General features: G+C 36.3%; 1 protein-coding gene across 6 annotated transcripts in view; it reads right to left on the bottom strand.

Moving 5' to 3' along the window:
- LOC122634239 (frizzled-2-like) overlaps nucleotides 1-23575 on the bottom strand; it is a 132056-nt gene that overhangs the window by 41344 nt on the left and 67137 nt on the right. Inside the window, exon 2 of one of the 6 annotated variants that reach the window (XM_043822979.1) lies at nucleotides 1793-1936. The exons of 4 other annotated variants lie outside the window; for them this stretch is intronic. Coding sequence is in view for 1 of the 2 variants with exons in the window: in XM_043822971.1 (XP_043678906.1) it covers nucleotides 930-984 (55 nt within the window). In the remaining variant the exon portion in view is untranslated. Of the gene's footprint in view, nucleotides 1-929; nucleotides 1000-1792; nucleotides 1937-23575 lie in introns of those variants that run through there. One more of the 6 variants, XM_043822971.1, reaches the window with a different exon arrangement.

Genomic DNA, 23575 nt, shown 5'->3' with positions numbered 1-23575 from the left:
GAGAGAGAGAGAGAGAGAGAGAGAGAGAGAAAGAGAATATTCTCCATTATCGAAGAATAACGAGGCAGGTTATACTGCAAAAACGGACCGGTAAAAGAAATTAAAGGCAATCTCGTTACGCCATATATCTATTCTCTTTCTCTCTTCCTTTCTTTTAGACGAGTTTCTTTTCGTTTCGTATTCCTTCTTTTTTTCTTTTTTTGTTTCTTCTGTTTTTTGTTTTGTCTTTTTTTTGATCGAGAAAAATCGCCACGATTTTTCGAATCGATCGAATTAGAGAAACCAGAGAGAATAGGGTTGGGGGATGATTTTTTTCGTCTCTTTTCCTTTTTTTTTTAATCGAGGAAGATCGTCATGATTTTTCGAATCGATCGAATTAGAGAAAACAGAGAGAATAGGAGTGGGGGATGATTTTTTTCGTCTCTTTTCCTTTTTTTCTTTCTTTTAATTGCGTGGAAGGAAAGGTCCGACGACTATCAGAGAGAGAGTCTCTCTCTCTCTCTCTCTTTCTTCCTTTCCTTCGTCGTCTTCGTCCTCGTACCGGATATAGAAAAGAAAGAGAAAGAGAGAACGACATCGTCTCGAGCAAGCTCGACTTCTACTAGGTAAGATTTTTCGATCGTTGCTTTAACGATACACCTCCTCCGGTGTAGGCCCGGTCGCGACCGGTTCTCCTCGAGTCCTTTCTCGTATCAGGATCGAGAGATCTAGCAGTGAACCATCTCCGAAGGATTTCGTATCGAGAGAGAGAGAGAGAGAGAAGGAGAGAGAGTCTGGTTAACGAAACGAAGATTAGAGAACGTACGATCGAGATCTACAACACGAACTCGACTCGTACTACGTTACTACTCTACGTGAAACGAGAGAGAGAGAGAGAGAGAATGAGTAAAGGTCCTTCTCGAATTCGCCTGGTGAATGACGTCATATACCAAGGTTGGAAAGAAGGGCCCAAATGTTCGCTACTCGTAGGGTCCCTTCGTGCATTCGAAAAAATTATACTCCCGTTCGACATAAATAACCAAGAGTAAGGCCCTCAGGAGAGATGGCGAGAAACGAGCGATAAATAACGATGCGTTCGAAGACATCGCGTTGTACACCTGCAATGAAAAAGAGAGAGAGAGAGAGAGAGAGATCGAAAAAGAGAGAAAGAAAGAGAGAAAGAGAGACAGAGGAAGAACGAAGGAAAGAGAAGAGAGGAGAATGATGACCGACGAATCTTTAATACCACGTTTTTGCCCCCCTTTTAATGCCCAACTTCCTCTGCCCGCAGGCCTAATGACAACGACACCTTTTGCCTTTACATACTGTCTCATAGAATGAGATTCATCAATGTTGTATGGATGTATGTATGTTAACTTTTCACATAGATCGTAATCGTGTTCTATTGTCTTCCATGAAATTGTCTCCTCTTTTCAAAAAAAAAAAAAAGAGAGAGAGAGAGAGAGAGAAGGAAAAAAGAGAGATCAAAAAAATGTTCTCTTTTTTACTTGCGCTCTGCTCGTTTCGATCGAGCAATTATGTTTGACATGAATTTTTTACTGCGTGTTAAATCGAAATATAAATAAATTAGTATCGTGCATAAGTATGTATGATATAAAATAATATTAGTAACGATAATGAAAAGGAAGAAAAAAAAGAAAGAAAGAAAAGAAGTAAAGGGAAAGAGAACAAAAAATAGAAGAAGAAGAAGAAAGGAATTTGTACCCGTAGGGTTTATGAAAGAAAAATAGGGGAAAAAAATGAGATGTCAAAAAAATAAAACGAAAGAAGAAAAAAGAAATAAAAGTAGTACCTGTTATCGATAAAAATTAAAGTCTTCCGATCTCTCATAAAGTGTCGGTCCACGCGTAAGATCAGCTGTCAGCGAACGTGTTAATAACTTATCGCTTCTATTATCGACACTCGCCGACGCTCGATACTCGGTCATTATAGAATTCTAAAAGAAGAAAAAGGAATTGATGAAAATGATGGAATATCCCTTTGCGGTATTTTTGTTATCGTCAAGCTATCGATCATAGAGGCAAACGTGTACAGAGTCGATCGATCAAAGACTATCGCGCCTACGGTGTCGAGAAAGTTGCTTGATCCGAAATAAAGGAAGTAAGGCTTTTCAATTTCTGCGATCCCTGAGTATGATAAAATGCCGATTAAATCGAATATTAACGACACGCGAGGGAAGTGTTAAGTTAACTGCATATTAATATGCGGATTACGTTGATAAACTATAACACGATTTTCTATAACGCAGATATATCTCTGTGAAATTATAAAACGATGTGATATCATTAATATTAATAATGGGGGCCGAGTTAAAAAGGATTTTTGAATTTTAATTTACACGATATTTAAAGTTTGTACGTGTACGTGTACGTGTATATATATATGTGTGTGTGTGTGTGTATGCATATATGTTAAGTTAATAGAGATTATGAACATTATGATTTTCTTTTTATTATTCCTTATTCATATTTTTAATTTATCTATGGACTTCCATTTTGCAAGTGCAACGATATGCTTAATCCCTATAAAAAAAAAGAAAAAGGATAAGAAGAAGAAGAAGAAGAAGAAACAGAAAGGAAAAAGGAGAAAGACCCTAAAGGGCTCGACCGGTTTCCCTTGACGTTTCTGAAATAGTCAAGAAATCGACTAGGGGTAGCTCGTTGACTTCCCCTAGTTGCTCGATTCCACCACTCGTTTCGCGGCTTCGACGAAATTACACATCAACGATTAGGTAATACACGCCACGGAGTAACGACGAATGAACGAGGATTGTTTCTGATTATGATCTCGTGTCACCAGATAGAGAAAGAAAGAATGAATGAATGAATGAAAGTAAGTAAGTAAGAAAGCAATAAAAAAGAAAATAAAAGAAAAAAGAGAAAGCAAAACCGCGAGTTGCTGATGGCTTCGGTAATTCCCCGTGTATGATGAGTATGGTCCATTATAGTCCTTCGACCTGGCATATAGGGCATTGCACTTGACCAAGAGACATTTTATTTTCCGTCTCTCTCTCTCTCTCTTTCTCTATTTCTCTATTTCAAATATATTTCTACGTAGTTTCCTTTTAACTATATCGTTGTTCACCTTTAAACGACTTTGTTTATATCTTTTTCTATCTCTTTTTCTCTTTATTTATCTCTATCTCTGTTTATTACGTTCGAAGTAACAATGTTTTGATTCTTTGTCAGTTTATATATCTATATATTACCTATTTCTATTATACTAGCATGTTCTTTTTTCTTCAAGAAATAAATCTCCTCAGGATAGGAGGGATAAATCGCGGAAACGGAATGAAAATGAATGAAAATAAATTAGATTGAAAATGTTTTGGATAGAAATACTCTCCGGGCGCATCTGTACAATGAACTTTCCGCATGAGCAAATTATTCGAGAGAAACGGAGGAAAAAGAAGTTAAGAAATCGAACGAAGGAGAGAGAGAGAGAGAGAGAGAGAGAGAGAGAGAGAGAGAGAGAGAAAAGTTTTCCGAGGGATACATATCTACTATAGAAAACTTTCTTTTCTCTCTCTCTTCTCTCTCGCTCTCTCTCTCTCTTTATTTCTTAACTCGCTTTTCTAACAATTTATTCTCTCAACGATAAGTCTCGACCGTGCTAGTGAAAATCTCTCTCTCTCTCTCTTCTTGTTGGCTTTTATTCATTGTTACGCGTTAAAAAGTCTCTCTCTCTCTCTCTTTCTCGTTCTTTCTACCTCGACGAAGATGGAAACGAGCGGTACCCCCACCACTTTTTCGGTGTAATCGAAACTTCGACCTATCGTGGAAGAAACTTTTCTCGCTACCGTAATATAAAATGGGCTATAGCTGATTTTAAGCTAAAATGAAAAAGAAAAAGGGGAAAGGAACAAAAAAGAGTGAAGAAACAAATAAAAAAAAAAATAAATAAATAAATAAAAAAAAGAAAACGAAAAAGGGAAAAAGAAACAAAAACAGAAGGAAAAAAACAAAACAAAACAAAAAATTCTTTGTCCCTTTAGTCCTGTGTATTCGAATAATCGAAAAGTTTCTCCTTTTTTGTTCCTTATCCTTCCTTCATTCCATCCATCCATCCATCCATCCATCCATCCATCCATCCATACATCTATCCACCCATCCATCCATTCGCCCTTCTTTCTTTTATAAACGTCAAGAAGAAAGAACGATGGTGCAATCGTCGAAATGAAGACGTCAAAGAAAAAAAAAAAGAACAGCAAAAAAGAAAAAGAAAAAAAGAAAATAAAAGAAAATAGAAGACAGAGGAAAGGGTCCAGATTTTCTCAACGTCGGTGGTGGTGTTCAGAAAGTCCAGTTCGCTCGTTGAAAAATCCCTGTTCCCTTTCCCGTTCGTTTCTTCTTCTTCCCTTAACTCCTCCCTCCTCCGACCCCTGTGTGCTAGGTTGTCTTCCGTGTCCTATTGTTGGGTCACGGTTGACATTCACGATGTCCAAGCAACTCCGTGAGTAAAGATACGAAAGAGGAAGAAAGGAAGAGAGAGAGAGAGAGAGAGAGAGAGAGAGAGAGAGAGAGAGATAGAGATAGAGGTAGATAGAGGTACATAGCGAGAAAGAGAGAGATAGAGAAAGAGCACGACAGGATTCTCAAGGGAGGACCTCGCTTTCACAAAAGGATCCTGCGGTACCCCTGAACTTCCTGCCATCGTAGAACCTGCTTTAGAAATCCCACCCCGAAACCAATTTATCTTGAGAAGCTGGAGCGACGCTAAACGGATTTTCCCTTCGCCCATATTAGACGCTTTTATTCGACGTGAAATTAGCTTATAGAAGAAGAAGCGGGAAAGAACGGCGCCTCCGCGCACTTGTCAGTTGATCGATCCCTACGAGTTCTCTCGAACAGTACTTTGCAAAAAAAAAAAAAAAAAAGAAGAGAGAAAAAAGTAGAAAAAAATAAAGGAGAAAGAAGGAAGAAGGAAGAAAAAGTCCTCAAAAGCTCGAAAGCTCTCATTTTTTCTTTCTCTTTCGTTGCATTGTTAAAGTTTCGTCGTTTCATCGCATGTTCTACATATCTTTTTTCTTTTTCTTTTTTATTACTTAATATACAATATACGATATAGAAAATTCTTAAGAGAAAAAAGGAAACGTATTGTACGGGCCTTAAGAAAATATTGTTGATGAATCAGTATAGAAATTTTTAGTATCTCCTTTATATCGAGGAGTTACTTCTCTCTCTCTCTCTCTCTTTCTCTCTCTTTCCCTCTGCCAGACGGAGAGAAGGCCAACCAATAAGAACAAGAGAAATAAAAAACAAAACGAAAAAACAAAAAAGATTCTAGTCTATAATTTATCGTATTCTTTCGCCTTCTTTCTTTCTTTCTTTCTTTTTTTTTTCTTTTTGTAACAAGATCGTTTCTCCAAACCGAGATAAGTAAGAGCACGTGAGTGCGTCTGAGATTCTCGAAAGACAGATTACGTTAGGCTTCCTGTGACCTATCACCTAAACGGGCCACAAGAGAATGGTATGCACTGTGTGTCCCGTCGTCGTATGTTCGAGTTAGTGCACAAGAGTCATGATAGTGGCGGCCAGCCACGGACCGAAGAGATAACGTTTCTCGTTCCCTTTATTCCCCACTCCTCATCCCTTACCTCCCCCACCTTTCCCCTTCTCCGGTCACACCACTAATACACATCACTAATACATATCCACTAAATACTTAGGTATGAGAGAAACGTACGTAGTAAGATCAACGTGTAAAACGAACGAGAGAAGGAGAGAAAGAGAGACAGAGAGAAATCCAGGTGGCTACACAGTGGAAAGAGAAACGAAGATAGAGATATAGAAAGTTTCTTCGAGCAATAGTAACGGTTCGGTTCCACCCGATCGACGCCCTTTTTCGACGCGTCATTTTTTTATCTCTCTCTGATAGGTAACACATGGTAAATATATGTACGAGACCTACTCTCGCTATTACGAGGAAGCTTTTCTTTTTCTAAGAGAAATAAATAAAGAAAGAAAGAAAGAAAGAAAGAAAGGAAGAAAAAAAAAGAAAAGGAAACAAAATAACAACAAGAAAAATAAAAGAAAATGGAAAATATGAGAAGGAGCGTCCGATAAGGAACGAAGTGCGTTTCGAAATAATTTCTGGTCAATTTCCTAGCTCGATAGAAATTTATTTAACGGCTAACGTAGACCTCGTTCTATATATACACATACACACACATATATATATGTATGTGTATGTATGTATATATGTACGGTCCTTTCGAAAAAGTGCCGTGTCGGAGCTTTATGGGGAGAGAAAGGAAGAAGGGAAGAGGGAGGAGGAACACATTGTCCCTGCGGGGGTTAACCGGTATTCGACCAGTTTTCTGCCCGACACGTTGAAAAGAAGAGAGATGGAGAGAGAGAAAGAGAGAGAGAGAGAGAGAGAGAGAGAGAGAGAGAGAGAGAGAAGGAAAAAGAGAGGGAACGACACAGACGTATTTCACTCGTCACGAGGGAGGACACCACGGTGGTGGGCCCTTCTTCTTCCTTCCATCGTTCGTTCAAGTTTCACATCGAGGAACTTTATTGTTCCTTTTACTTTTTGACCACTCGCAAAGAACTTTTTCTTACGCTTCCTGGAGGTTTGCAAACACTTTGACGTTTCGTTGGTATCCAATAGAGTTGCCTCTTCTATCTATCTCTGTGTTCGAGTATCGATGATGGACGAGGATCGTTCTCCTCGAACAGGACAACGATGAACCTTCCTCTTCATCTTCTTCTTTCTCTTCTTCATCTCTATTTTCTTCTTCTTCTTCTTCTTCTTCTGCTCCTTTTTCTTTTTCTTCTTCTTTATCTTTTTATTCTCTTATTTTTTTTTGAACGCAGCTCGCGTGCTTTATCGTCGTTGATCTGTAAATCCTTATTGACAGGTACACAGGCGCAGGAATAAATTATGAAAATAAATGGTCCTTCGTGAGATCGAACGTGTCCATCATCGTCCATCGTTTTTCTTTCGAGATGTCATCCTCGATCGTAACGATTCTTTCTTTTTTTCTTTTCTTTTTTTCCCCCATTCTTTTCCACTATCATCATCCATGCGTTACGAGCGTTTTAGAAATATTTATTTTTCATTATTATTCCTTTTTATCTTTTCAAACGAATCATTTAAATATCGATCGAACGAAGGAGAACTCTCTCTCTCTCTCTCTCTCTATCTTCTTTTTCTTTATACGAATTTAATAACGTTTTCTCCCTCCCTAAACAGATGAAAGATTTTTCTCGACCGAGGGAGACCTCTCTCTCTCTCTCTCTCTCTCTTTCTCTTTTTCCCTTTGCTTCTTTATTTCCGTGTCTGATAGACTCGAATTCGATCGCGTTCGTCGAGCAAGCCGGCGAGTAGAGTTGTGGGTCTCGCAAAAAGGAAGAAAAAAGGGAGGTAAAGGGAAGCGAGTCTCTTTCTGTCGCTGTTGCTCGCGAATAAAAAGATGTAAGGGAGACATTGGTGAGAAGGAGGGGGAAGGGAAAGGAGGGTGAAGAGGAGGGGGAGGAATATGTACCACCCATCCAGCATCGGTGCACGCGAACGTGGCTACCACCACTACAACTTCTATTACTACTACTACTACTACTACTACTACTACTACTACTCTTACTACTACTATTACTATTACTTTTACTACCACTACTCATCACCAACAGTCGTTCTCTTTCATATTTCTCGATATTCGTCTCTCAGCCTATATCACGTTGGAAGTAACGCGATCGTGATTTCTATCCTGTGTATATAAAAAAGAAAGAGAGAGAGAGAGAGAGAGAGAGAGAGAGAGAGAGATCCATAACGTATTCAGCGTCATATTTATTTGAAACTTGCGATCCGTCTGGCGCAACTCAACATGTAAATATATATATATATATATATATGTACGTATATACAGGTATGCATATATCTATATACATACATACACACACACATATACATATATGTATACGTATATATAAAAGCACGGAAGATACGTTTAGAGATACACGCGTCCACCCTGATACTACGCTGCTGTTCGTGCTTCCTACAAGCTTGGGAAGCCGAGAATACATTACATTATCTGCCTTTTGCTTCGGAGCATCTTCTTTCAACGTTTCCCCTTTCTTCTTTATTTTTTCCTTCGACTTTTATCATTATATTTATCTTTTATTGTTACCCGTAAAGTTCGATTCACAAAGGACGTGAGAAATTTTCATCTCTTCCCGACGGTTACTAATCTTTGAAACGTATTACAGCGAAAACGTATTCCTCTCTTAACAATACTGACGCCGGCATTGTAATTTTTATTTTATTATATACGTCGACTCTTTGTTGTAACGTTCGGTCACTGATTACTTTCGATATGATTTAAAACAAAAAAAAAAGAAAAAAAAAAAAGAAAGAAATCATCTTAATCTCTTTAATAATTATACGCGTTGTATAATTATTTAGATATTCAAACGAACAAATTGATTCTTAATTATTCAAAAGATTTTCTATTATGCTATTAACATAATCGATATGTTTAATTATATCGAAACGAGACGATCGGTGATAAATCGCCGATGTAAATTTGTTAATTGAATCGCTTTAATGACATGTAAATTTTGTAGACATATATTTATACACAGACACACACACACATTTGGATATCTATATTTGAATAATTTCCTTTTAATTTTCTTTGTCCCACGCGATATTAATTAATTGTCAATTTTCGAAGATTCGATATAACTTGCCAAATTTAACTTGCGCTCAGTCTAACGTAGTCTTTTTTAGTTATACGATTTCTTTCTTTCTTCTTAACGCCGGAAGAAAGTTTGGGTTATATAAAAACTTAACTTAAAAAGGGACTAATTAATTCTGTAATATAATATTCGTAACGAAGGGAGTATAACGAAAAGAAGAAAAAAAAAAAGAAAAAAACAAGAAAAAATAGAAAGAAAAAAAATCAGAAAGAAAGGAAGAGAAAAGGAGAGAAAAAAAATTGGAAAGAAAAGTAGAAAAAGAACGAAGGAAAGGAAGAAAGAAGAAAATAAATAAAGAATAATTAAAGAATAAATTAATATTATCTAAGAAATTAAACGTTAAATGTGCGAATCGACAAACCGAGGACAGGAAAGGTGATAAAGGTTTTATAGTCGGTTTTATGGTAGAATTGCTTCGAATCGCGTGACACAAAGGGCGGACATGAAATCTCGCTTTAGATCTAGGATGCATTCTTGGCAAGTAGACAGTGGGTTCGATGTACAGAGGAAGCACCAACCTTAGTCACACTAGCACTAACAGGGTGGTTGGTAACTCGAAACCGTAGTAGTGTACAAGAAGAGGATGACGAAGAATCAGGAGAACGAGAAGGATAAGAAGGGATAGGGATAGGGGTAGGGATAGAAGAAGGGCAAAAAGGAAGAAGAAGAAAGAGAAGGAGAAGAAGAGGAAGGTAAAGGTGATGGTTTGGTAGTGGTATTGATGATGCTGATGGTTTGGTAGTGGTGATGGTTTGGTGGTGGTAGGACAGGTAAGGAGGTGGAGATGCCAGAAAGAGATTTAATAAAACGCTATGGGGTACAGGTAGGCGCGACGCTTCTTAGCACCACAAAGCCGCCTACGGGGAGTCGGATTTCTTCGAGACCTCCTCGATAATTCTGCGAGAGTCTCTCTCTTTCTTTTTCTTTTTCTTTTTTTTTCTCTTTCTCTTTCGTTTTTTTTCTCTCTCTTTCTCTCTTTCTGTCTTCTCTCTTCTCTCTATGTTTGCTCTGTTCTCTTAACGAGAGGAGTTCGCGATACTCACGCAACATTTTCTTTTTCTTTTTTTTTTTTTTTTTTCATTTTTTTTCTTTTATCTTTTCCGGCAACCCACGTGTATTCTTTATGCAAAGTAGTTAACGTGTACGTACTTATATATTGCTACGTAATATAATAACTTTTTTCGTTGGGATATATTTTTTTATATATATATATATCTTTTTTTTTATCATTTATTTGTGATCGTTGTTCACTATCATCGATTATTATAATTTTTTATTATAATAAGTTTGACAAGATATCGTAGAGAATATTATTTTTATCACCATTTTTATACGCCACAGTAGAGATCATCGATAAAATTATAGTAGATCTATTTTTGAGGAAGAAAATCTTCGATTTTTTTTTCTTTTTTTTTTTTTTTTTTTTTTTAAATCTCGAATAATAAGTTTTAATAATTTCATTCGAAGAGAAGACTTTTCTTTCGTTTTCAATAAGCGCGTCTTTTTATCGCACGATTCACCTCGTATTTCAATGTCGTCAAAGTTTCTCGTAAGAAAGAAAAAGAAAAACGAAGAGAAAGAGAACGACTTTAATTCACCCCCTATTTTCATGTAAAAGAGAAGACCATTTCCTCTTCGAAGAGACACGAGAATACGCGTCGACTACTCGTTATACCGGTCTTCTACTTCGCGAGAGTCCAGTTTCAGGTTCTTCTTCTCTTTGAATAACGTCAACGAAGCTCGTCGAGTACTACTTGCGAACCGAGCTACGCCTTATTTCCTTTTCTTATATATACATACGTAGACACGAGAGAGATAGAGACAGAGACAGAGACAGAGACAGAGATAGAAAGATAGATGGATAAATAGATAAGGAGAGAGAGAGAGAGAAAGAGAGAGAGAGAGAGAAAAGAGAGAAAGAAAGATAGGTAAGAATAATGACAAAATTCCATTCATCGTCCGCATGTTCTCTTCCGCACACGCATAAACTCACGCTTATTTAGCTCGACGACGTTTCTTCTCGCTAAATTATAACACTTGTGACCACGGATATCATGAATGTACCTCGTATCAAATTAGATTTACGGCCTAGTAACGTTTTAATTATATCAAAAATATAATACGCCATTTTAAGACGTAACATAATCGATTAAGATATGATACTATAAATGAGATAATTATGAATAACATATATACATATAAATAAATGATATTGAAATCACTTTCGACGAATGATCATCTTTTTTTTCATCAATTAAATTTTGAAAAGATATAAATATTTTTTAAGAGGTACGATAAAAGATTTGAAAAGATACAAATATCCATGTGTATGACCTACGATATTATATATCTATATAAAAAAAAAAAAACATATGTATTTATATTTTGTCAATAAATTTTCAAGAGATATAGATATAGATATAATAGCAGAAGCAAACAAAAGAGACGAAGAAACAAAAGAGGAAAAAAGAGGGAAAAAAAAATAATCGATGAAAGAAACTCTATTCGAAATTGCATTTAAAGAGAAAAAGCAGGAAAGCAGAAGTTCCTTCCGCGTTCGTAATTTCTCCTTTTCTCTCTCTCTCTCTCCCTTTTTCTGTCTCTTTCTTGTGGTGATTGTGAGTACGTTAAGGATATACGACGTTCTCGACAATAAGTGGAGTGCATACAATGATGCAGCTTGGTCGACACGACAGGAACAAAGTCCAGCTAGATAGGACACAAACCAAAGAACAGAAATGTTCCGGGGGCGAAACGATTCCTAGAGAAAGAAAGATAGAGAGAGAGAAAGAGAAATAGAGAAAATGGAGAGAAAGGAGAGAGAGAGAGAGAGAGAGAGAGAGAGAGAAATAGAGAGAAAGAGCTACCTGCAACCTCTTAACTATTCGATCAGATAAAACGCGTTTTGTGTCGTCGAACGGCCACGCATTTGTATTCAAAGCTTCTTTAACAACAAACGTACCTACATATGTTCTATGTGTAAGATTTATAAAAATTTCTTTCTTATATTATTATACATATGTAAGTAAGTACATAAGTACCTACCTACATATACATTCTGAGTATTTAATACGCTATTATTTAGACAATAGGATATTCTTCCTTTTGTTCAATATCTATAGTCGCATATAGAGTGTATGTGCGTGTATATATATATATATATATATATATATGTTGTGTGATATAATATAAATGATTAAAAAAAATGAATGAGTAAATGAATAAAAGAAAAAAAGGAATAAATAAACAAAAGAGGTAATACGTTAGTCGGATTGTCATTTTGATTGTCGGATCGAGATTATCATTTTTATGGAACTATAATTTACACTTTGATAGTTCGATGTATAGAAATCGATAGCTTTACTATTATCGATTTACTTCTTGGAAAGATATATCTATACATACATACATACATACATACATACATACATAAATATATATATATCCTGTAAAAAAAATATCAAAGAATATGGGGGAGAGAGAGAGAGAGAGAGAGAGAGAGAGAGAGAGAGAGAGAGAGAGAGAGAGAGAGAAAGAAATAGTAAAGTATTGCTCGAGTTTCTACAAGAGTCCAGTCGAGAAGTAGCTTCCTCTTTCTTATTATGCAGCTACTTTTCTCAGAGAAACGAAGCGTTTGTCACACTCGTGTCCGCTATGCCGTCGTTCGAAAGATCGAGAGATCGTAAAAAGGGTGAATTTACAAAGAAACGAAGGAGAAAAAGAGAGAGAGGGAGGGAGAGAGAGAGAGAGAGAGAGAGAGAGAGAGAGAGAGAGAGAGAAGGAAGGAAGAAAGGTGATATCGATGTCGTTTCTGTGGGTTACCCGTGTCGCGTCCATAATAAAGTCGTAACGCTCTCCTGCCCGTAAATTCGACAGAATATTACGGTACACCATCTTCGAGGTTTCTTTCTTTCTTCGTTTGCCGTAAAACCGTGCCCCGGTGATCACGATGAAATTTACAGACGTGTCAGAATCTCTTCGTAGTGACTCCCCAACACCCCTCCTACCCCCTTTTTCATCTTTCTGCATACTTGCCCTCAGCTCCCACCATCAACTTGTTAAACATCTTACACTCTTTCCATTTCGTTAAAAAAAAATATTCTATATATATATATATATATATATATATATATATTTGTCAGAAAATTTGTTAGAAAATTTATTGAAAAGTTAGAATTGATATCTATGTATTTATATGTAATTGTAATACTTGTATATAATTTGTATAACGTTAAATACATATATACATTTGTTTACGTTTCTTTAAATTGGTTAGAAAATATTTTTTATTATATATATACATTTTAGAAATACCTGATATACATATATACTACAAAAATAAAAAATATTTAATATTAATACCGCGATATCTATGAATTAATTAAAAGAGCAAAACTGGAAAGATCGTAAGAGAATTTTCCTATCACAAACATAATTAAATATAATAAATGAACGGATATGCTAAGTCCTCTTCGATGTCTATGACGAAACGATTAAGGACAGATAGATAGATAGATAGATAGAGAGAAATAGACAGAAAAAGAGACAGAGAGAGAGAGAGAAAGATAGAGATAGACAGAGATATGGAAACGAACTAATGTGTTTTATATCACGTATCTAGTTATATTAGATCGACGTGCTTTCGATGGGTTCTCTCGTTCGTACATATATAAATACATATATGCATACATACACACACACAAACACATACATACATATATAGTTCGATCAACCGATAAACTTTCTTTTCCACGTACGGAAATAAAAATCGAAACTCGTTCCGATAGATGCCCTAGAGGCGCCTTTTCCATATCCGTTCTTCGTATATGAAACGAGACGGAGATGAGAAGGAGAAGGAGGAGATGGAGGAGGAGGAGGAGGAGGAGGAGAAAGAGGAAGAAAAGAAGTAAAAGGAGGGAGATGAGTTTCTTGCGGAGAACGTCAGAAAGATTCGAAAGGCAAAGTGTGATGTGCGAGATTATGCCTTCCATTGCGTTATGCTGTCGAGATAACGAGCCTTATCGATAAATAACACGGGTAGTCGTCGAAAATCGAAGCCAACTGCAGATGTGACGTGTCTATCTCTGTCTCTGTCTCTCTCTGTCTGTCTGTTCGTCTGTCTGGTTGGCTGAATGTCTATCTCTATCTCTATCTCTCTCTTTCTGGCGCGCGTACGTTTTCCTATGTAGGATATAGCATAGCACTTAAAATTTGACAAAGTCATTTTATCCAGGAAATCGTTCGAGATAACAATGACATTTCATTTTTTCTTTTTTTAATTTTGTCTCTTTTCCTTTCTCTCTCTCTTTTTCTTTTCTTTTCTTTTCTTTTCTTTTTTTTTTTGTTGTTGTTCCAACTTCGACGAGCTTCGAAATATTCGATAAGTTCTTCGAGTAAGATAAACGAGTAAAGTGTTGTTAAATAAAACGTTCCATTTATCGACATCGATCGCCACCACGCATCCATATCATAATACTTGTTCGATTTTAATCAAGGAACGATTTCGAACGATTCAATAATATCTTTTACTACTGCATCTTAAGTGATTTAAATCGGAAACATTCGACTGTGTTCTACCGAACAATTAAGAAGAAAAGAAAGACGAAAAAGAAACAAAAAAAAAAAAAAGAAACAGGAAAAAAAAATGAAAACGTTCTACGATCAAGAAATAATTGAGACACCCTATATCGAAAGTGTATCGGAAAGATGTAGCCAAGAAAGGAAGCTTGTTCGTCCGTTATTATTCTGCTTGTAGCTGCCGATACGTATTACTCATATTTTTAGATACACTATAATGTACTTTATCGTTAGTCAGAAAGAGAGTGAGAAAGAAAGAAAAAGAAAGATAGATAGATAAATAGATGGAAGATAAGCAAAGAAAAAGATACATCGATACGTACGTACAACTCACAAAGAGAAAGTATCGTTTACTGGATAATACGATGGCTTTCTTTCTCTCTCTCTCTCTCTCTCTCTCTCTCTCTCTCTCTCTCTCTCTCTCTCTCTCTCTCTCTCTGTTTTTCTTTTTCTATCTTTAATAAGAAGGTATCAGATGATTTACGCAAGTGGTCGCTTTGAAAAACTTTAAAGGTACGATGTCACCGATGATTTACATTACCGGGGGTTAGATTAAACCGGCAAGATAAAGTCCGTGCGCGAACATACACACGCACACGCATACACGCATACACTTGCGTTAACTACCGTTAGCACACCACCAGAAGCAGTTAATAAATCTAACACCGTTCGAAAACTTGAAACTTTCTTCTCAACCTCACGATTTTCTATCTATTTACTTTCTTTGGATAAGCGTAGCTACTGCCTCCTCCTCCTCCTCCTCCCCATTCCACCAACCCCTCCCAACTCGCACCTCGCCCTTCTCATTCTCTCGTTTCTCTTCTTCGTATAATTATTTAATAGGACCTCTGCCAAGGACTTTGATAGTTTTCACGAGAAATGTTTCTACTCTCTTTGTTCAACCCCTCTATCTCTCTCTTTCTCTCTATCTTCTCTGTCTCTTTGTCTCTCTCTCTCTCTCTCTCTCTCTCTCTCTCTCTCTCTCTCTCTCTCTCTCTTTCTCTTCATTTATTCCTCGTTAATGTTACCTCGAAAAGTTTCATCGTTTCTATGTATTGGTGAACCTATGTATTTTCATCGAGTAAAGAAGAGAAGTGGTATTATACCTATCTTAAATCTCAGTGGCACGTTACTACTACCTTAGGTAAAGTCGATAACTTTTCGATAACGAATTTACTTTTAAGGTTCGGTCAAATCGTTTCCTTATGTAAACTTTTAGAAAACTTCTATCTAGTTCTTCTCGTTAACGGGCAAGTTCTCCTTCTAGTTTATATATATATATAGAGAGAGAGAGAAAGAGAGAGAGAGAGAGAGAGAGAGAGAGAGAGAGAGAGAGAGAGAGTGTGAAAGAGAGAAAGAAAGAAAACAAGCAAACAAAAAGTGTAAGGACAAATTTACAAATGATTTGTTATAGAATAACAAGTTTCAATGTCGACCTTTAAACATCGAAAATCTCTCTTTCTCTCTCTCTTTCTCTTTTTCTCTCTTCTTCTCCCAATATTTCTGCCTTTCTCTTTCCACTTATCATCCCACCCTCTTTTCTCTAATACGTATGTATCTAATGGGATAAAATCGGGATAAAGTCTCTCGTAGATTTCCTTAGTTCGTTGGCTGATTCATCGTAAACGAAGGGAAAAGTGGGAAACGATCGAAGAGGAATGAGACAACCCCATCTTTCTCGTGAGAGCCAGCCACCTTGAGATACTCGGAGACACTCGTGCTTGGGTGTTCGTAGAACAAAAAGAGAAAGAAATAGAGAGAAAGTGAGAGAAGATCGAGAGACAGACTGAGAACGCGCGTGCGCGTACCAAAAAGAAAGAGAGATGAAGAGAAAGAGAGAGAGAGAGAGAGAGAGAGAGAGGGGAAAAGAGGAGAGAGGAACAAAATCCCTCCTCGTCGTCCATGAATTATTTAAGTTCGCGCGTCACGTCGTGCCGGTGTTATTTTAATTCGTGGCATATTTTCATATTCAAATGCGAGCCACGCAGGCAGCAGCAGTCAGACTGCTCGCTGAAGGAGAAAAAGGAGGAGGTAGAGAATGAGGAGATAAAGGAGGAGAAGAAGGAGAAAGAAAAAGAGGAAGAGGACGAAGGAGGAAGAGGAGGTGAAGTAGGAGGAGGAACATCCGACGTTCCGATCGACGATGAATGGACGTTCCGTTCCTCTTCTTCGTCTGAGCTTTTCTTCTCGCTCGAGTCTTCTTCTCGTTTACGAGAGACGTCTCGGACTACTCTTTGGAGTAGTCAAGCGGAAACGAACTTCGTGTAAACGTCGTTGTTGTCGTCGTAGTAATAGTAGTAATAATAGTAGTAGCTAGTATTCGTTGAATCACTGATTGTGACTAAGAGAGAACGTCCAATAAAAATGGCGAGGACGAGAAAAGAGAAAAAAAATTGTTAGCTTACGTATAATATATATATACATACATACATATATATATATATATATATATATATACACAAACGTACGTATGGCGTATGTTTTGTGTTTTTCTATTTGTACGTATATGTACATGTTACTTATATTCTTCTGTTTCTCCTCGTTCGTTTATATTCGCTTCAAATCAAAACAACAATCGTGTTATTGCGCGTTGTGTTTTATCGTTCACGAATTTGACGCCTTTGAAAAAATGATTACTACGAGAGAAAGAGAAAGAGAGAGAGAGAGAGAGAGAGAGAAATGAATATCGCCTACACATCGACGATTACTCTATTCGCCCACGTTACCTCGTTTCTTTTTTCGACGATGATCGACCTGCTACTTCTCGTCCTCTCTCTCTCTTTCTTTCTCTCGTTTTAAATTTCTCTTAACATCTCCACTGTCATTATATTGTCACATGTAATTATGAATTTGTTGAAGTTGCTTTTCGAAGGAGTTATTTAAAAAAAATATGACACACTACTGTCGCCGTATATCTCTTCTCTCTCTCTCTCTCTCTCTCTCTCTCTCTCTCTCTCTATTTCTCTTTCTTTCTTTTTCACTTCTAATTTTCATATTATCGGTTAATTATTAACCAACGTTGAACAGTTTTACATATTTTATATATTTTACATATTTTATATCCCAATAGAGTCGTCATTATTCCAAATATATAACGATAAAATATTGAAGTAATACGATTAAATAAGATTATATCATACATATCTATCTTTAACTCTCAATGTTATTTAATTATTTACGTCGTTTCAATATTCTTCTTTTAGTCGACAATGTTTATTTCCTTTTTTAATCATTCGAAAAAATGTAATTACGTCGATCACGTGTAATCATTATCTCGTTCAATGTATCGATATGTGCATCAAGATTACTTTATAAGATCGTATTGAAAAGAAGATTAAAAAAAAAAAAAAAGAAAAAGAGGAAAGAAAGAAAACAAAATGAAGAAAAAAAAAATCTTTTTTTAATATTTATCACATATTATTTGTAATACGTGATCTTATTGAAACTTAATGGCAGGTAGTAAGGTAAAGTTGATGAAATAAGTATTCGATGGTACCTCTCGACCCTTTTCGATTTCAACTTATGCGTTCTATGGTCGACAGTACTCCTTTATTTCACGAGAGCTCGTTTGAAATTCAATTTCTCCTTTCGAGTTCTTCCTACGTAAGGTAGTTATGTAGTAGTATATGTATAATCGTTGAGTATATCCACCGTATGGCCTACTTGAGCAATATGCCGTATTCCCTTTTAGTTTCTTGTCCTTACGACGATAACGACGCGTTCCAGGCGTTTCCGAATGGAAAGAAGAAAAGAAGAAAAAAGAAGAGAAAAGAAAAAAAAACGAAAAAGAAGGGATTGACGATGAATAATATCGATCCTTTTCTTCTCGTTCACCGATCGATCTCGCAGATGTTTCGTTCGTACACAGTATGCCAGAACACGCGGAATCTATTTTTGGATGAATTACTCCTGGTCTTTTCCGGACTTGAGTGCTTCCAAGATACTACTACTGCATGCTAACATCGAATGATCAATTCTAACACGTAAATTAAATTATACAATTTTTTTCCCTTTTTCCCCTCCTTTTTTCTTTTTTTTTTTTTTTCTTTCATCAAACGTAAATCCAATTACCCGAGATATCTCAAGGGATTATCACGATTGATATAATTATTCGATCGGTGTTATTCTTCGTTATCGAAAATCAATCAATGAACAATGATTTAATTACGAAGATCGTAAGTTTTTCAATTATACGTAATTATAAAAATCACGTCTTTGCATCTTATATATTGCATCTTATCTAAACATTTCTCGATAAGAGAGTATACAATAAAAATTTCGTTTAAAATATCTTTCCCAATAAAAAAAAAAAAAAAAATAATTGATCAATAATTCAAACTTGACTTGACGATTAAAAATATATTCCTCGTGATAAAAAAAAAAAAAAAAAAAAAAAGAAAAAAACGATGATGTTATCTCTACTTTGAAAACCTTAAAAAGATACTAAAAAAGTTTCTCAAAGAAAATTTCTTATGTGGGATTACTATATGTAGAATTACATTTTATCTGACGATCTTTCACGATAGAAAGAAATGGAGACAAACGAGGAAAGTGGAAACCGCTTGTTAAATAAGGTAGAACGTATCTACATAGATACGTACGAGTAAAATGTATATGTGTTCGAGTGTATATGCGTTTGGATCGATTAAATATCATGAAGAGAAACTCGAGATACGGAATAAAATGTTACACGACACCATACGCGTTGTCGTACGCGTCAAGAGCCAAACGATTGCTTTTTTCTTTTTTTTTTTTTTTTTTTTTTATTTCTCCCTTCTCCTACCCTTAACATTCTCTGTCTTTTCTGTTGGTAGCAACGGACGTGTCACGTCCGAAAAAAGATCACGTTCGAAGCGGAAATTTGAGAACCGTGCGGCTTTGCTCGCCCCGCAGAAATCCTCCTACAACTTCACGATCTTTTTCGTTCTTTCTCATTCTTACAATTTGCTTCCTCACTTCCACACACATAAAGAGAACCCACGAAAATATTTCTTCTCTTTTTATCACCTGCATTTACACTCGAAAACATTCGTTCCTGTCTCTCTCTCTCTCTCTCTCTTTCTTTTTTAGCAGATTGTTAAAACGACGAAAAAAAAAAAAAAGAAAAAAAGAAAAAGAAACGTGAGAAATGTTGATTGAATTTAAAAAAACAAACAAAAGTAAACAATTAAATCTGACAGGGAGCAAAAATTCGAGTGAACCACAATCAACGTTACGAGTTAAAAGCATCTACAGATAGACGGGAAGATAGAATGCATACAGCAGAGAGAAAGAAAGAAAGAGGGAGAGAGATAGGGAGAGAGAAAGCATGATTGGAATTAAGTCTGACTCGTCGCACTTGGAATCCTATTTGTTGGATTAACGAAGTCATTCGTTATCCGCTGCATTCCCTTTCCGTCACAATGCTTTCTCTATATCTCTATCTCTATCTCTTCTTATATATCTATCTATCTATCTATCTATCTATCTATCTCTTTCTTCGTGAATGCTTTATCATTGGTGAGTATAGGATCGTGGAATCAATTATCGACGTTTTCTATCGTCGTGTTGGAGCTAGCTGAACGACCGAATTCGAACGTTCCAAGGGGATTAAGGGTGATAGAGATAGAAATATGAGACAGAGAAAGAAAAAGAGAGAGAGAGAGAGAGAGAAAAGGGAATGGTTGGATCCGACTAAAATCCCAGCGGGATGCAACGCGATGTCCTGGACCGCTTGGGAGTGTCTAAGGAACGAAGGATCCTTACCAAGCATGACCTTCAACTCTCGCCTTGCTTTGACTCGCAAGAAGAAGAGCAAACACAAAGAAGATGAAAACAGAAAAGAGAAAGAGAGAAGAAGAGAGAGATAGAGATAGAGAGAGAGAGAGAGGGAGGGAGAAAGGAAGATGGTGTTTGTACTGGTAAAGAAAAAAAAAAAGTAGAATGAACGAAGAGATAGAGAGAGAGAGAGAGAGAGAGGAGGAGAAGAGTCCTGCGAGCATGTTTTCCTCTACGCCACACGCTGAGTGACTTATGACGACCGATACTACAGAGGTTCTCATCTATAACATTATCTTGTTTATTTTCTTCATCTCTATATTTCTATCTATCTCTTTCTTTCTTTCTTTCTTTCTTTCTTTTTTTCTTTCTTCTTCTTGCGTTTCCTCTCAATGTTTATATGTACGTATGTGTATATGTTTTTTCTTTTATTATTAATAAAACTCGTACTTACTAATCGTCCGACGCGAACGCTTCGTTTATATTAGTCATCTCCCATCGTTTCAATTATTCTAACGATCCTTGTCTCGTTCCTTGGAGAAATGGTAATAAAGTGAAATCGAAGGAGATATCGTATCGAGATTCTTTTTCACGATATCACTTTGGAAGGATTGTGTGTGTGTGTGTGTGTAAATATGTGTGAATATATGTGTTTGTGTGAATATATTCGTACATGCGGGTTTATATACGTTAAAAGAAAAAAATATGTTTGTATATATATATATATATATAGAGAGAGAGATAGATAAAAGAAAATAAGTGGTCCTTCGAAGCAGGCATTTTTCGCAGGTTATTTACTGCGTTCCCGAGATACGGCAAGAGACATTAAGGAAACTCTACACCGTTGTTTTAGGGAGAACCAAGGAGAACTTTGGTTCGACTCGTTTGAGTATCGTCGAGTCACAAATTTCGGTTTTTAAGGGCACCTTTACCTGGCACGATCTTTTTTAGAACGACGAGTAAAGAAGAGCATCGACGTGGAGAGTCCCAATTTCGATGTTCCTTCTCGTGTTAACTGAGACAGGACACGATGTCCCGTCAAACTCTTATCCCGTGGGAAGAGTAAGCTATCCCGAAATTCCCGGCTCACGTGGTCTCTACGTCTCACTCCGTTTCTTCTTGCGATGGGTTACGCTTCGACGGGGAAAAGAAAAGAAAAGAGAAGAAGAGAAAAAAAGGGTCGGTATTAACTGTCAGAAAGGACGAGAAAGAGACAAGATTGATTTTTATTACGTCCTGTGGAATGTCCTATGAGATGGTCCAAAACGCGAGATTATAAATCTTTTACTAAACGAAATTGTGTCTCGACGACTATCTTTCGTTTCATTTTTTTTTTATTTTTTTATTATTTTTTTTCTAATAAGATACTCTTCACGAGTTTATCAAAGTGTTTCTATGTAATAACATATACAGTTAGAATCCTCGTTTTAAAAATATTTATATGTATATATATATATATATATATATATATATATATATATATATACTCGACGATAATATTTGTTAAAATGTATAGAAAGTATAACTTTCCCGTGTGTGTGTTTTAATTATATACATGGTTATCTTGACGTTTTAATTAAATAGATGTTTTAATTATATCATTAAAAAATTCAACCGCAGAGTTTAAAGATTATTAGATGAGACAGATCAGACATACATATTGCACATATATATGTATGTTTTATGTTATTTATTTATATGGATACGCATGTATATGTTTATTACATTTCGTTCGAAGAATAGATAGACGTTACATAAATTCGAAAACTTTTTTCGTCGAGTACTACGTTTCCATGTGATAATCTACGTTTGGTAGGGCGTGTCTGGTTCGGTTTGGTTTCGTACGCGAATCGAGCTTCGAATAATCACGAAACGATGGATAGCCTCGACAAGTGAATTCGCTCGTGAGCGTGAACGTGAATAATGTGATTGGGCGTGACCGTATCCTTTCTTCGAATTAAACGAGACTCATAATTCTTTCGTATGATTAATAATAAATATTCTGGATAGATGAGTCTATAAGATTCCATATATAAATATATATATATATATGTATGTATGTATATACGTATATATGTGTGTATGTGTGTTGTGTATGAAAGAGAGAGCAAAAGAAAGAGAGAAAAAAAAAGAATGACGGAAACAACATCTGTTAGTAAAAAATTTAACAAGCATACGTAACGAAAGAAAATTAATTATGGATAATAACAGTATCGTTAATGAGATATAAGGATATACGAATATATTAATGAGATATAAAAATACATGAAATACAATGCACTTGCATACATATGCATATGCATACGCGCATCTGATAACAGCTGAGAACGTCACGGAGTGCTAGTTTATTGGTAATATTTTGCAAAATATAAAAAAGAAAAAATTTTTTAATTATACCATTTCAAAAGATAAGTATAGTAATAGAGAAAAATTTTTTTCGACGTAAAGGTATTTCCCTTCTTAAGTACTTACTTGATCTCGTTAATTTATAATTAGATGAGGCTGCAGTACGATGATAATTAAGAAATCTCTTAGGTGCATAACGAGAGACAGAGAGAGAGAGAGAGAGAGAGAGAGAGAGAGAGAGAGAGAGAGAGAGAGAAATATAAGAGCGAGTTAAATGAGCGAGAGAGTAAGATCGGACGGGTCAACTTCTTGGAATCCTCGAATTAGTTAACTTTAGATTTAGGAGGATGCCCGGCGAAGGTCGACGCTTTAATTAAAGTTCCGCGACGGCGACTTAAACTTTCGACTTGGAATAAGATTAGTGTCAAAAAAGTTCTTGCTTTTGGTAAAAACGTTAGTGGGTACGCGTAATTTTTGTACGGTTAAAATCTTCAATCCGTTCCATTTATTTTTAGTCAAATAACGTGTTATCCTATCTCTCTCTCTCTCTCTCTCTCTCTGTTTACGCGTATATCGTACAGATATTAATAAAAAATAAAAGAAAACTTTTCCTTGAGAAAGTTATCGACAATAATCCGACGTAATCACTTTGTATGTGTAAAATTTGATTCTATCCTTGTTACAATAAATATAATTCTCGTTTCTCTCTTTTTCGAAGGATCGAGAAGGTACATGTACAAAGTAGTAAAAGAAAGAGAAAGAGAAAGATTGATCTTTAACACTCCTAGTCAGTAGATACGTACATACGTACGTACGTACGTATGTATGTATATATGTATAGTCATACACATTGGAACGACTCGAAACCCTTGAAACGATTTCTCCGTAATGGAAGGGCGTCGCTCCGATCGACGGTGCCTGATTAAGGCCGGTTGCTCGCTCGTGTCCGCTAGCATTGCTCTCATGTATATATATATATATATATTACACATATGTATGTATATATGTATATACTTTCCTCCTACGTGAAACTTGGTGTGGGAGGAGGAAAACGCGTAACTCTGTAAAACTCGTCCGTGCAACGGTTTGGCTCGGCCTGCTGCCGTCGTCGTCGTCCTGTGAGAGGGATTGGATTACCCACAGGGAAAGAGAGAGAGAGAGAGAGAGAGAGAGAGAGAGAGAGAGAGAGAGAG

Source organism: Vespula pensylvanica, chromosome 14 (assembly GCF_014466175.1).
Source record: "Vespula pensylvanica isolate Volc-1 chromosome 14, ASM1446617v1, whole genome shotgun sequence".
NCBI lineage: Eukaryota > Metazoa > Arthropoda > Insecta > Hymenoptera > Vespidae > Vespula > Vespula pensylvanica.
Note: the sequence above shows the minus strand (reverse complement) of the source record. Positions and strands in the feature narration are given on the sequence as shown.